The sequence below is a fragment of the Apis mellifera genome, linkage group LG3, assembly GCF_003254395.2.
Source record: "Apis mellifera strain DH4 linkage group LG3, Amel_HAv3.1, whole genome shotgun sequence".
In the NCBI taxonomy this organism is placed as follows: Eukaryota; Metazoa; Arthropoda; class Insecta; order Hymenoptera; family Apidae; genus Apis; species Apis mellifera.
Genome location: NC_037640.1, coordinates 13,306,710 through 13,319,510, shown reverse-complemented (window position 1 = coordinate 13,319,510; position 12,801 = coordinate 13,306,710). Strand labels below are relative to the sequence as shown.

At 29.7% G+C, this 12,801-nt stretch overlaps 1 protein-coding gene across 2 annotated transcripts; it reads right to left on the bottom strand.

Annotated features, from left to right (window-relative positions):
* Window positions 1-5,183: 5,183 nt before the first annotated feature.
* On the bottom strand, window positions 5,184-12,754 carry LOC725864 (zinc finger CCHC domain-containing protein 2). Of its 2 annotated transcripts, XM_026439844.1 has the most exons (9): window positions 12,228-12,754; window positions 10,701-11,193; window positions 10,411-10,507; window positions 9,550-10,262; window positions 9,185-9,364; window positions 9,045-9,090; window positions 8,831-8,945; window positions 8,026-8,762; window positions 5,184-7,826 (listed from the first exon to the last, which is right to left on the bottom strand). In XM_026439844.1, the coding sequence occupies exons 1-9, from the start codon at window positions 12,272-12,274 to the stop codon at window positions 7,762-7,764; spliced, it is 2,493 nt and encodes an 830-aa protein (XP_026295629.1). In that variant the 5' UTR covers window positions 12,275-12,754; the 3' UTR covers window positions 5,184-7,761. The 2 variants fall into 2 exon arrangements, with proteins under 2 accessions (XP_026295629.1, XP_026295628.1); XM_026439843.1 differs by having other exon boundaries at window positions 8,831-9,090; window positions 12,228-12,753.
* Between the last annotated feature and the right edge of the window lie 47 nt (window positions 12,755-12,801).

Here is a 12,801-nt window from a genome sequence, read left to right as displayed (position 1 = left end):
GGTATGTACATACAAAAAAAATAATTCGTTGATTATTTATACAATTTATATTTTTTATCGATATCTTTATGTGTTACGACATATTGATAGATTGCATAATAATTTAATCAACTTGGATACAGCACATAACATCCGTATAGATGTCGATAACGCGTTATGGATACAAATATCGTTTTTTAATGTTGTTACAATAAGAACACAAATAATAATAATCTATTCATCTAAAAAAATGTTAAATACAAATATATATATATATATTTCTATTGAATAGAAAATTGACATAATTCCGTATATATTTATTATTCGTTCCTTCTATCATTCATTTATCATTTTAATACGAGATATTAAAGACACAAAAATAAATAATAAATTATATGAAACCATAATGCGGTATCTGTGCCACTAGTAAGTAATGTTACCATACACATGCACACTCTTACATAACGGAAGTCCTGTGGATCGATTGCACTCAAAAAAAATGTCCGATTTGGCGATTTTTGGAGTTTTTGTTAAGAAAAAAAAAAAAGAAATCCGACGCATTCGTACAAGCCACTTTTTTTTTTTGTTATCAGATAAATTTTAAATAAAAAGAAAAATTATATACAACATATTGTAACAAGTCTTATCCTGCGATATCACTTATTGTATCCTTCTCGAATAATAAAAAAATCGTAAAAATATATTTTTTTCACGGCGAAACAGATGTGGGTTCATCTAAACAAATTTGAATTATTACTCGTATTTATTTAATAATAATTATACTTATATGGAATATTTTATTATAGTTTACTTTTTAACCACATCAAAAAATACATTTAATTTATTTTATTTGCTTCAATTCATTCGTATTACAAATTACTATAATTTTTGTCTACAGCACATAATATACAGTTATCGTTATATATATATATATTATCCATTCCCATAGATGCAATGTACAGGATCTTTTCGTTTCGTTTCAAATCTTTAAGATTTTTTTTTAGCTCTTTTACATCAATTATCAGATCCTCTCCTCTTTTGTGAAATCCTTTCCTGCTTATTGAATATTGTATGTATATATATATATATATATATATATATATATATATATATATATATGTATATAAGTTTCGAGAAACATAGATATATAAAAAAAAGCAACATTTTTATACAATTTTTTTCAACGCATCTTTTAAAAACAATAGTCTCAGCGTATCCTTGTACTATTCAATATTGAATTATGAATTTTTAAACTATATATATATATATATATTTTTTATATTAGTTTATACAAACAAATTAAACAGTGCATCTATATAATTAAATGCTAGATTCTCATCACATTTTTTTTCCTTTTTCTTTTCCTTCAGAATAGTCTAAGAGTATATATATATATATATATATATATATACTTCAACCAGTAGTTTTTTCCTTTTTTTTTTCTTTTTTTCTCTCTTTGATTTATTTACAAATATCATCGTCGTTTTTTTTTTTCCTTTTTTCTTTTTTTTATAATCACAAATTGTAAATAAGAAAGAAAAATTATGTGCAATATATTATAAACAATGTCCACTGTTTCAAAGATATTATTATAAACTTGATATATAATCGATATAATATCAATCAAATAATCGCAAAATAATCGGAAATTAATCTACAAAAGCGTGTCTATATTTACACCTATCTTTCCTTTTGTACTATATATATATATATACATATATATACACACATATATATATAGCACACAAAGAAAAATACACACAATTTCATTTGAAGAGACGCACGTATAATTCTCTAAACACACACGCACACACACGCACACACACCGGCTAAAAGTGTAGACGGATTGGTTGGTAACGTTTTTTATTAAATATTTCATTACAGGAGGTTAAAATATTTATAATGCATTCGAATAACAGAATTTACAAATATATCTCAATATTTCCATATATATGTATGTATATATATAGCAGTGTGTATATACACATCACATATTCACGTATGTAAATCTTTTTTTCTTTTTTTACTTTTTTTTTCTTCTCCTTCCCCTCTCCACTACCACATACTTCATCTCATACATACTTCATTTATCTTATTACTTCATCACTCACAGTACATACATCATACACACACACACACACACACTCGTATCCCCCTTTCACGCGCGAATTTTTTTTTTATTATTATTATTATTATTATGTACATGACGTAGAGTGGCACAAACCTTCATACAGATTTTTTTTTCATTTTCGAATTTGTTCCTTTTTCTTTTTTTTTTTTTTTTTTCTTTTCCTCTCCTCGAGTTTTCGTTTGATGACCCATCGTCTTACTTACACTCTCCATAGTGTTTCATCCATACGCGACGAGAAAAAAAATCCGATCCTCTACGAAAACTGAACGAATGAGTTTCTTTTTCCCCTCCCCCCCCCCCTCCTCGCTTTGCACAGAATGCTTCCTAAATTTTTTTCCTTTTTCCGCATTTTTATCATTCTCCCTCGAATTACAATTTATAACCGTTAAGTTAGCACACGCTTTATCCCCTCCCCTCCCCTTTTCAATTTTTTTTCGGAAAAAAACCTTTCCTTCCATTCATCTTTCGAAATGGCAACTCTTCTCTACTGTTTTTTTTTTTTTTTTTTTGTTATTATTATTTTGCATATACCTCATGCTATTTTTATTTTTATTTACCGTTTATTATTTTATTATTATTATTATTATTATTTTTTTTTTTGGGGGATTTTTTTTCTTTTCTTTTTTTTTAATCTTCATCCTCGTCCAAAGCACGAGGTATTGTCTTCGTGAGTTTCTCTCTTCGGGCTAAAGCTTTCTATATATATATATATATATTTTTTTTTTTTTCTCTCTCTCGTCCCGAACGGGAAACGGGACGTTCATCACCACCACGTGCAAACACCGCGTTATTATTATTATTATTTAAATTTATTTTTTCATTTAAACTGCTCGCGTCGAGTAACGAATAACGCAAAATCAAATCGTACATCGTGATATAATAATAATTATAAATAAGCCGTTTGGTAAGTCACTATGCCGAGAGACAGACGATATACATCTTTTCATACTCTTACATTTTTTGTCCGCGTATGCACATACATACATGCATGCTCTGCTGCTGTTTTATTTTGTTGCATATATATATATATATATGTTGTTGTACGTTTTGTACGTGCATTTTTTTTTTTTTTTTTCAGATAGAATTTTTCCTTCTTCTCCTCTTAACATTTCCTGGTTCCTTAATCGCTGCCCAATTACACCCCTGTATGTCCAAAAAATATTCGAGAAAAGAAGAGAGAGAGAGAGAGAGAGAGAGAGAGAGAGAGAGAGAGAGAGAGAAAGATAATGTAATGGCTCCCGGTCTCTTTTTTTTTTCTTTTCTTTTTTCCTCGATTTTTTTTCTTCTTCTTTTCTTTTAAATACAATTTCATTCATGTACAATCGATCTTATTAATTTATTAGAGATGTAAATCGTCGAGAAAGTGTATAATTATGTATTTATTCTTATTTTTATTAATAAATTTAGAAAATCATGTATAATCAATTTCGATGGAAGAGGCGAAGCTTTAGGAAATTTATGATTAAAAGTGTTGATTGGAGAGTAAAAAAATTAGGATGCATTTTCTAAATTAAATCAAATTCTTGATTCTTATTTGAGAAACATTGAATTCAATCCTTCTTGAAAAATTTACATCTCTATTTCAAGTATATCTATTATATAATACATATTCAATATATATATGTATTATATAATATATATATATATTTTATATCATGTATATATTAATATAATTATTACAATTAATACTAATATTATTATCATTTTTATCATAATCACTATTACTAATCTCTCATGCTCCCGCTCTACGGTCTCTGTTCAAGTGATATGGTTCCTTTTGATTCTTCTCCTTCTGTATAATACTGATTTGATCAAGAGCATTTTGAACATATTCTTTTTCCCCTTCTCCTTCCTCCCAAAACTTGAACAACAATGTAATACACATATTACACGATGAAGCGCAATATCTTTTTGTCGTTTTTTTGTTTTCCTTTTTTTTGTTTTTCTTTTCTTTTCTTTTCTTTTTCCCCCCCTCCCCCTTGTCACCACTATAATACATCATTTCACTAGTTTAAATGCGTAGTTAACTCGACAGTACTCTCTATAAACAAAGGAGTCTTGATTTAGTAAAGTGAAGTAAAGCAGTCTCCCTGTTGATAAAATTAAAAGTCTTTTTTTGCTACTGTACTACCTTTGCGACAGTGATTTTAATCATTATCAATGGCAAAATTTTTAAAAAAAAGTTCAATAAGACTAGAAATTAGGGCAGGAAGAGAGAGAGAGAGAGAGAGAGAGAGAGAGAGAGAGAGAGAGAGAAAGATAGAGAGAGAAGAATACAAATTCCTGATAAAATTTTTAATCGTTTCAGCTGAACATATCAAACTGATGAAATGCAATAAAAGATGAGTATAGTCATAGAGGATAATGAAAAATGATAATTCCTTAATTAGACTTTCCCCCCCCCCCTTTTTTTAAATAACAATCACATAATTGTATTATGCCATTAAATATGACATTATTGCTAAAGTGATATTTCAAGATTCCTTCTTCCTCTTTATATGTATATATATATATAATTGCAGATTATCCATAAAAATTCAAAACTCCCTTATTGCTGCTTATATAACATACAATAATGTACAATAATATATCTTTCAGAGAAACGTATATTATAGGTTGTCGCTATAGGAAATATTATTGCTTAACAATTAATAATAAGAAGAGGAAATATCGCGTTCATCTTATTGCCAATGATATATCTGAGATTATATATATATATTAAAACATACTTTTTTCTTGGCTATCAGTTATATCAATTACAGGTTAATAAACAGCAATAAAGTGTTATATATATATATATATATATATATATTAATAATCAGAATATCATTGCTTCTAATAAACACGATTAATCGTGATCAATATAGTATATCATATCACTTGATCAACAATGATTTGTTACTGCTTAACAAGATGGATTATTCATTCTTTATAATATCGCTAAATATAATTATATTTGAAAAAATTGAAGAGATAGGATATTTAATAAAGTCTTTATATTTCGTTGAAACGAAATTTGTCCAGAGAACAAATAATATATATATATATATAGGTATTTTTTTTTTTCCCCCAATTTTTAAGGCCCTATCCTAAAAATCTTGAGGCCTTGATCAAGAAAGATTCATTTTTTTAAGGTTACAATATTATTATTAATATTATGTTCCAATGTCAGACTCCTTTGTTTCATACCTTAAAGCACATGTAAATTCACCAAACCTTTGCGCTATTTTTTTCTTTTTTTTTTCCCCCTCTTCGCTCTTGTCAAGCAACGAAATGTTTCAATCAATCATTGTTTTATAAGCATAATTTGTCACTTACTGTTGATAGCGATTCACAGATAAATTATTCATTTAGAGAATATCATCGAAACGTTTGAATTGCATTGTGAGTTGAAGTTGAAGAAAAAAAATTTAATATGAATTTTGCACACGTCTCATTAGTCACAGCCACTTTGACAACATTTTTCTCAGGTAGTTTTTTTTTTTTAAAAAATCATTATTGACTAATCGTAACGGCAAGATAAATCTTTATACTTTTTTTCTTTTTTTTTTTTTTTTTTATTATTAGATATGAAAACACTGGATATTAAACAAAGACAGTTTACTTTCACTAAATATTTACTTGAACGCCGAATTAGACTCTAGTAAATTATGGGTATGGTATGGTCGAACTTCTTATTGAAGAGATTGTTGACAAAAGTTTGACTTAATTACACGGTGTTAATATTAACACTTTTCATTGATCTTTGAATTTATTTGGAACCACTTTCTTTTCAATATTATTCACAATATCATTAAAATGAATCATACATATCATGATAAAATTAAATAAATCAGATTGAAATTAATACATTAAAATTATCAACACCTTGATAACTTTACATCTTTCTTGTCAAACTTTTATCCTTGAAATATAACTAACTCTAAAGTATTAATCAATTTCAAAATTTGCGTGGCTATTGACTAGCTGCCAAAAAGATTTTTTACTGATCAAAAGACAAGGAGAACATCCAGGAAATTTGTTTATATCCAAGAGCTATTGAAAGAGAAAATTTTTAAATGCATGTATATATTGAAAATCACGCATATCCACTCTCATTCATTTCTTTTTTTTTTTTTTTATAATTTTTCAATTTTCTTCTTCTTCTTCTTTATCAATTTGGATTATCCAAGATCTACTTTACATAGATCACAGTGCACAAGTATGAGAGTACTTACAAATTAAAAATTATGAGTGTTATCATCAACTAGACAAAGAGTTGCCAAATTATGCATTCTGATATAATTAGGTCGACACATTACTAATAATGTTTTTTTTTTTTTCTTTAATTAAAAAATTCGTTTAAATGCAGTAGCAACTTGTTGACAAGATGATTTCTTAGCGCATATTGCCACTCCACTCATACCGCTAACACTAGTCCATTATTCAAGTCAATTATTCATTCTTTTCTTTTCTTTATTACTTACTAGATTTTAAACGCATATAACGCATTGCTTACACTTAAAAAAGATGGGCGATCAATAAAACTCGTATAAAATTGCTTAAGTTGCACGTGATTGCATGACTATTTATAAATAGGATGAGAATTATATTGTTATTTAATTAACTATTCATAAGTTAATAAATGAGTGGTGAGCGGCGTATATTTATAGTTTTATACACACAGGAGCGCAAAGGCAGCTAGACGATCGAACACTTATGGTTTGTTGTTCTTTCATTCTTTCTTTCTTTCTTTCTTTCCTTCTTTCTTTCTTTCTTTTCTTTTCTTTTCTTTCTTTTTTTCTTTCTTTCTTTTCCCTTTCTTTCTTTCTTTCTGTCCTTTTCCTTTCTTTCTTCTTTTCTTCCTTTCTTGCTTACTTTCTCAGCATTCCCCTTTCTTATTAATTCTTTTACTTACTCTGATCATTCACTTTTGCACTCGTTCAAACATTGCGCACATAAGAATTGAGAAAATATGTATACATAAAAATGTCGTGGCTCAGTAGCGATAATAGAAGTAATAGTAATAGTTTAATAGTAATAGTAGTAATAGTGATAGTATAGACATACTAGTAGAAGTAAAAGTATCAATGATAAATATAGTCAAACATGATAGTCTCATCTAATCAGAGCACAATGTGTTCTTTTTTTTTTTTTCTTGTATTTCTTGTTTATGGCTAGTTACTAGAGAAATAGTGAGAAATTGGGTTGAGGCGTGCTGTGTGTATGTATGTGTATGTTTATATGTAATTCATAGGTATCGTTGGGGTAAGACACGAGTCAATACCTAACAAAAACCTTTCAAAATGTATTCTAAAAACATAGATAAGAGCATTCTGGGTTATGCTTCTCTGTTTTCTTTTGTACATGACGCTACATCTTTTTACAATCATAATTAAGAATTACTATCATAAATAAGAACTTGTAAAAAGTATACCTGGTACCGTGAATCGCGAAACTTCCTTTGTTAAAAAATCGTCATCCTGAATATTAGGGATGTCTACAAAAATCACCGAAAACTTGCATGAGGAGCGATAGCAGTCATCTTTTGAACGGTACTTAGGTTGTATTGCTGTGGCGGGATCGTAGTAATAATAATAGTGACAATGATGGTAACGGTAATTACGGTAATGATGATAATGATAAATTGCTGAATGGTCCACGGCAGGGGATCACTTGTCAGAACTTGGGCACTCTCCAGGTTGTTTCATTATACTATAATCTAGACGGTATTGAGCTGAAAGTAAAAATATTATTTATTAAGCATATAATTGTAAATAATAACATTCTATACATATATGTATAGATAACAATAATAATAATAATAATAATAATAATATAATCAAACATATATAATAAACATAATAATAAATTATCCATTTGAAAGTAAAAATAAAATAAAAAAATGTAGAAATGAATTGTGAAAAAGCTTGTACCTTTTTTAGTAAGATCCTCCATAGTTTGATCTTTACAATCAACTGCAAGATGACTACTACTGCCACAATTATAACACGAAATTTTCGTTGGTGGGACGGCAGCTGGCGCATATGTTACAACTGGAGTAGGTGGCATATATGGCGTCTGAACAGGTGTTGTAGCTGCATTTGGCGGAGGTGGTGGTGTTCCTCCCGAAGATGGATGTCCAGGATATTGATACATCATTTCACCATTAGGTTGATACGTGGTTGGATAAGTTGGCCTTGCATACGGTCCATGTGAGAAGTTAGAATAAATACCACTACTCGGTCTCAAAGCTGGGAAATGACCATGCGGCAGATATGTGACCTGCGAATGCGATGGTGGCGCGGGAAAGGAAACACATTGTGACAGATTTGGGGGTCCACCGCCGTTCACCATTTGATTTTTATGACGTATCACATGTGCCTGATTTCTTTTAGTACGTTGCCTTTCAGGGCCTGATTGTATAGACTGTTGGGATACTGGATGTGAAACTGCACTTGTAGAATGTACTGGTGCAGAGCTAAGATGATCAGTGACTGGTGGTGCATTGCTCTCACTTCCGCTCACCCACGGTGCTGCTGGAGGAGTTTCCGGTGGAGATCTACTACCAGTACTGTCGGAACTACTGCTCTGTGAACAATGCCTGCTGCCCTCAGGGTCTAACCTCAAGGCTTGTAATTGTGTTAAACAATATACGTGTTGAGCATTGCACCTAAAATATTTTAAAACATTATTAAAATCAAAGATTGATTTTTACGAATCCGTGAATTTTTTTCTTACCTTGAGTATCGATTTTGTACCCCGGCAACAGGTAATGTAAGACAGGCATAGCATGGTGCATTCTGTGCAGCATACATCGGTGGTGGTGCAGGATACATTTGTATTTGCGCAGGATCTAATGGTGGCATAGGATATCGCCGTAAATTAGGAGTAGCTGCATGATTATGATGATGATGCATCGCTGGATGCTGTTCCTGTAAGGGCATTGACTTACTGCTTTGATTTCCATTATCATTCAACATCTCCATTCCTGGTATAGCCTAAATATAATAACATAAAAGTTTTATAACATATTCATTAAATGGAAATTAATAATGTATTAATACGTATCAAATGTAAATTACTAATCATTACCTCATTTTCAGCTGGATCTACTACTGTATGTGTTGTGCTAGTAGTATTCTCTAATTTTTTGTCAGTGGAAATTTGATTTAAACCATTAGTGGTTTGACTTTTAACTATACTTCGCAATTGTCCTACAGCATTCGGCGTTAATCCTATTTCTCTCAAGTCCTCATCGCTCATTCTTCGAATCTATATAATATATTATATAATTACATTACATTAATGTCATAAAAATATTTTAATTTAATCTAATAAAATATAAATAGAATGATTTAAATTAAAAATTTTTAATAATATATTTTAGATTTAATTAAGATTTTTTTTATCAAATGTTACGAAATTTCGAATTATTTTCAACAATTCCATTATCTTACCTCGTCAAGAGAAAAATTCTGCAAATTGCCTTTGAAATTTGGCATTTCCTTTCCTAATGTTTCTCGTAAAGAATCACCAGAAATTGAAGACCGCAGCCGTGGTGGTGGTGGTTGTTTTGATTGAGGTGCTGCCGGAATTAAGGTAGAAGGGGTATTCTCGATGCTATTATGCCGTGAAAAAGTAGTAGAACTGCTGATAGACAAGGGAACAGAGCGTGATGGAAGCAATGGAGGTTGACTAGGATGACTTCTGTTCGTACCCAATGTGGGAAGTGGAGGAAGGGAATTGGCATTTGAGCTACAGATGCTTGTCTGACTGTTAGAGGCACTCGTTGACGTTGTTAAGGTATTTGAAGTAGATTGAGTCACTTGCGAAGAGGTGCGCGGCATTGTATTATTTCTGCGACCCATTGGGGAATTGCTGCGACTAGGAGATCGAGACTGGGATGGTGACGATTGACGGCTGACTAAGGGGGAAGGTGGATAAGCCAACATGTCGCCAGAGTGATACATCAGTTGATTCCCCATCATAACCTGACCTGTCCATGGTGGCATATGATTTACTGACGGAAAGCCAAGATGAAGGTATTGTGTTGCACCACCTGATCCCATTGGCATTTGTTCTGGAGTTGGCAGGCATAATCCAGGTGGAGGCATAGAAAGACCAGGAGGAACTCCAGTTACCATGGTATTATTTCTCATTGTCATTTCTCCTACAAAGATATTAAACAATTATTAATATATATGCGTGTACATATATATATATATATATATATATATATATATATATATATATATATATGAATATATAAATGAATATATATCAAATAATACAATAGAATACAAATGCATTACAAATACCGTGATAAGTTTGCATTGGAGGTGGAGCTATCATACAACTACCCTGCATTTCTGTATCCATTAATCTTTCATTTGTATTTATACATGGCGTGCAACCCTATTATCGTAACAGATATGAGAATATAATATAAAATAATATTTACAGTTTCTTTTTTTTTAACTTTTATATTAAATTTTAAAATTAAAAAAAAAAATAGTACTTAATTATAAATATAATATGAATTATTTAAAATAGTCATTACATTAAAGATTATTTCCATAAATAAATAAATATAAAAATTTACACATACTTGTGCTTGTTTATAAGATGAATTTGATTTTGAGAGATTCAGACGAGCTTCTTCTTCTTGAAGTTTAATGTAAATATTACCAAAAACACTTTTCTGCTCATATGTAAATGCTGGATGATTTAAAGCCATTGTGTACAACAAGAGTAGCTCTTCTAGAGGTTGATCATCCGGTGTAAAGGTGGTCCCATTTAATAGATTGGAGATTTCTTGATAGTCAAAATTTGATAAATTCTTATATAAGATGACAGCACATGCATAATTACAAGAATGTAATAATGCCATATAGAGAGCAAGTTTCCTTCGTGTGCGTTTATCTGCCACACCTAAGGTTGTTAACTCGGCAAGGTCAGAGGCACTGTTTGCATGATGTTCTGTGTCACGAAGATCATTGTAATCCCGTTTACCAATATCCTCTACACAAGTGCCAAGATATCGTACTTCAAATGGCAGGCACATATTTAATAATGTGCACATGACATCGATGCGTTTATAACTGCACACACAAATATATTTTTTATAAATAATAAACTTAATAAAAATATTTTTTTTTTCATAAATATGAAATGTTTCTGTATAATCAGAATTTTAAAAAATATAAAAATATACTTATATACAACACTAATATAATAATATAATTAATTTATAAAAATTGTTAAATATTAAATTGGAATAAATAATAATTATTTACAATTAAATAATCTTTCAAAATTATAAACATATAAATTTTCAATTATAATATTTTATATAATTTATATTAATATATAATATATTATTATATTTTTATTTATTGAAATTAAATTTAAATTCTTTTCATAAAATATTTGTACTTATTAAAAATTATTTTAAAAAAATAATATAATAATGATATAATAATAATTATTCATTGTTATAATTATGTATAATAATAACTATGTATCAAAAATTATTAAAATTATATCAAAATAATAACATGTATATGACAAAATTTATATATGTATAATTCTTATTAAAACATGTTGCAATAGTGTTTAATCATTAAATTTCTAATAATATACTTTTTAAAATTTTATTATAACATATAATCCATATTTTATAGGAAAAACGAATAATATTGATATTATAATAATATTAAATATATATCATTTTTTATAATTTTAAATCGAAAATATTTATAAAAAAAATTTAATTATTAATTCATTATAATATCTTCCATATACACGAAATTAAAGGAAAACAGTTGCTACCATACTTGGAGTTTCTGTATAATAAACAGAAAAATTATATATCGATAATGAAGTAAATTAAACATTAAAGAAAATCAATATTTACATTATATTTTCAATATTAATATATTCATTTAAATTTTTGACATACAATTAAGATTAAATTGTAGAATATTCTTTTTGGTTAGTTCAAAATTTGGTAAGGATGAAGAGGTCATAGTGAAAAACGAAACGGAGTACTATAAATAAGAAAATATAGTACTCCATTTCCGAACAAGAAGAATATGGCATTAGTTAGAAAAGAAACTGATAATACTTTTATTACCTGGACAGATTCCCAAACCATGATACTACGTTCTCCTTACACACCATTGCCAGACAACATTGATACCACTTGGGCTAAAGAAAGCGCCGATGCGGACAGCTTTGGCGCCTCGGGTGTTGCTATCAAGTGACAATCACGGCGGAGTCTGGTACAATAACGAACCAGTTTCAAAGCATTCACGAATGTGAAAGATTTGTTAAAATCCGAAGGCAATCAGCCGAGGAGAGTACTTCAAACGTACAGCGGCGGTAGCAGCAGTACGGCACACCGTGAAGTATCCACATTCGCGGCAGCAGGCAGAGGCAGGCACGACCGAATGATCGGTGAAAACGACAACCATTAACGAACAAATCACACGTTCATCAGAAACTTCGCATAAACAAATATACGGTCGTACCGTTAAAAATAAAATTCCACCTCTGCGATTGTCCCTACTGCGTACATTAATTCTCACGAGATGTTCCAAGTCGAAAAGTCGAGTCTCGAGATCCGTTCACATGCTCGCGTTAAAAAAGGCATCAAGCACTTGCTGCTCCAATTTATAAGAGGCATTTTCATGTATGTAAGTAATTAC